At 69.7% G+C, this 2,400-nt stretch overlaps 1 protein-coding gene across 1 annotated transcript in view; it reads right to left on the reverse strand.

Moving 5' to 3' along the window:
* Positions 1-2,400, reverse strand: part of MNEG_5864 (putative serine/threonine-protein kinase pats1) — a gene marked incomplete at both ends in the record, with an annotated part of 4,806 nt that overhangs the window by 1,432 nt on the left and 974 nt on the right. Inside the window, 6 exons of the mRNA XM_014045663.1 lie at positions 148-163; positions 575-647; positions 1,019-1,175; positions 1,531-1,548; positions 1,790-1,855; positions 2,074-2,130. Coding sequence (XP_013901117.1) covers positions 148-163; positions 575-647; positions 1,019-1,175; positions 1,531-1,548; positions 1,790-1,855; positions 2,074-2,130 — 387 coding nt within the window. The remainder of the gene's footprint in view (positions 1-147; positions 164-574; positions 648-1,018; positions 1,176-1,530; positions 1,549-1,789; positions 1,856-2,073; positions 2,131-2,400) is intronic.

Below are 2,400 nucleotides of genomic sequence, written 5' to 3' on the forward strand. Positions count from 1 at the left end.
CCGCGCGCCGGCAAACGCGTCGGCGCCGGGCAGGGACGCGGCGGCGGCGGGCGCAGCGGTGGCGGCCCCGACGCTGGCGGCGGCGGGGAGCAGCGTTGCGCCATCTGGGGCTATGCGGCGGCGGATGTGCTGCAGCTCGTGCGCCACCTGCTCGAAGGTCGGCCTGCCGGGGGGTGGGGGGGGGGGGTCGGCACGGGGCAGCAGGCCGGCGGGCGCGAAGTTTGCAGGCGCTCGCCAAACGCGGCGTTCACGGAAGCGGCGGGGCTGTGGTTGGGCCGGGCGCCGTGCGGCTGCGCCCCAAGTGGGTGCGGAAGAACGGGGTGCAGTGCAGGGTGGCGGACGAGATTGCGGGCCTGGACTGGCAATGGCTGGGCGCGGGCAGGGCAGCAGGGGCCAGCAAAACCCAGACACGGCCTGATGCCCGCTGCCCAAAGCCACAGCCAGCACGCGCCCGCCTCGCGGCTGCCTCGCGCCCGCCGCTCCACCAAGCCGCGCGGCAGGCCGCCGGGCAGGGGCGCCCCACCAAGCATACGCAGGAGCCCCCCCCCTCTGTGCCCGAAGTGGCGCCCCTGACCTGATGGAGGGGTCACTCTCCCAGCAGCGCACCGCCAGCAGCTGGAACTCAAACGGGCACGCCGCCGGGAACACTGCGCGGCACGGCGGCGCGCGGGCGCGCGGAACGCAGGGTAAGGGCCGGCGAAGGAGGTCGGGCAGGCGCCTGAGCGCGGACGAAACGCGCGGGGCACCCACGTGCGCGCGGCGGCGCCCCGGCGCGGGCCCCCACCTTTAGTCATTGCCAGCCGTCCAGGCTATGCGATGGGCATGCCCCCGCGGCCCGCGGAGCTCTCCAGCCCCTCCCCACAACTGCGCCCTCCAACCCCGCCCCGATCCTGGTAGCCCCGCACCCTTCTACAATCTCGCTCCTCCTCTTTCACAAGCAAAGCCCAGCTACCACGATCCATCACTCCCCCCCAAATGAGTGACCAATCCCCCAGCCGTTGGCCCCCCATCCGCCCACCTGGCCGCCTGTTGAGGCGCACGACCTCGTACCCGAGCATGGCCTTGGCCACGCCCTTGAAGGCGCTCTCCCCGGTGTACAGCTCATACAGCAGTATGCCAAACGCGTACACGTCACTGGGGCGGGAGATGCGGCCCAAGTCTAGCGTCTCGGGGGCCTTTTGGGGGGTGGGGGTGGGGTGGGGGTTTCGAGGGTTGTTGGAGGTGCGGGGTTGTTCCCTGTCAACAAGGGGTGTCCCCTCGCTGCCCGGGAAGCGTGAGATATTTATCACCAGTGTGTGTGGGGGCAGGGTGAGGTGGGGTTGAGGGGGCGATGCAAGGTAGGGTGCGGGCGCACCCGCGAGGAGCAAGCCAGGCGGGACGGGCGCAGGCGCGCGGGCGTGCGGGCGTGGGTGCACGAGGGCGGCCGCGAGCTGAAGCGGCGGGTATCTGACAGCTGCACGTGGCGGCCATAGACCGGGCGCAGCACTCCCCAGCCGGCACGCACGCCTCGGGCCCCTCCGGGCGGCGCACCATGTGAGTCATCGTGCCCTGTCGGGCGGCGCAGCAGGGGGTGGGTTGGGGGAGAGGCAGGCGCGGCAGGGTGCTGGGTGCAGGCAATAGAGGTGTCAGCATGTCTCCCGCAGTCAACTAACCTAACACCCCCCATCTTTGAACCAAGATAGCTGAACGCTGAATGCCGCCTGCAGCAAAAATGCATGGACGTCTGCGCATCTGCAGGGCGAGGGGCGCGGCGCATGAGTACGCAAGAGGGGGCTGACATGGCGCGCACCTGGAACAAGTTGCTGATGTGCGTGGCGCCCGGGTCGATGCGGATTGACAGCCCAAAGTCCCCGACCTGGGGTGTTGGGGGGAGAGGGGGCAGGCTGTGTGAGCTCCTGGAGTTTTATAGAACAGAATTGGGGAGGGCGGGGCTGGGAACGGCAAGATGAAGGCGCACGGCTGGATGAGAAGGATGCGGATCAAAATCAAAGTGCTGACGCCGAGGGCCGCACACCGAAACGAAGCAGGCGGGCCGCAACGGGCGCGTCGGGGGCGGGGCGCGGGCAGCCCCACCTTTGCGGTGAACCCGCGTGGGTCGGTGCCCGTGGACTTGAGCAGCACGTTGCGCGCCTGGTGAGTGGGGGGAGGGGCAGGGCGAAGCCGCGATTGGGGCGCGAGGAGGGCCGGGGCCGCGCGACAAGGCGCCCCCGGATCTCGAGGCGCGCCGGCGCGCACGCGCTGCGCGTGCGCGCACACACCGGCAGGGGTAAATGAGTGCCTGCATTGCTTTGCAACACCCTCCCCCTTGCTCAATTTAACACGCAAACAAACACACACACACACACACACACACACACACACACACACACACAAAACACACACACACACACACACACACAC

This window comes from Monoraphidium neglectum (genome assembly GCF_000611645.1).
Source record: "Monoraphidium neglectum strain SAG 48.87 unplaced genomic scaffold scaffold00904, whole genome shotgun sequence".
Lineage (NCBI taxonomy): Eukaryota > Viridiplantae > Chlorophyta > Chlorophyceae > Sphaeropleales > Selenastraceae > Monoraphidium > Monoraphidium neglectum.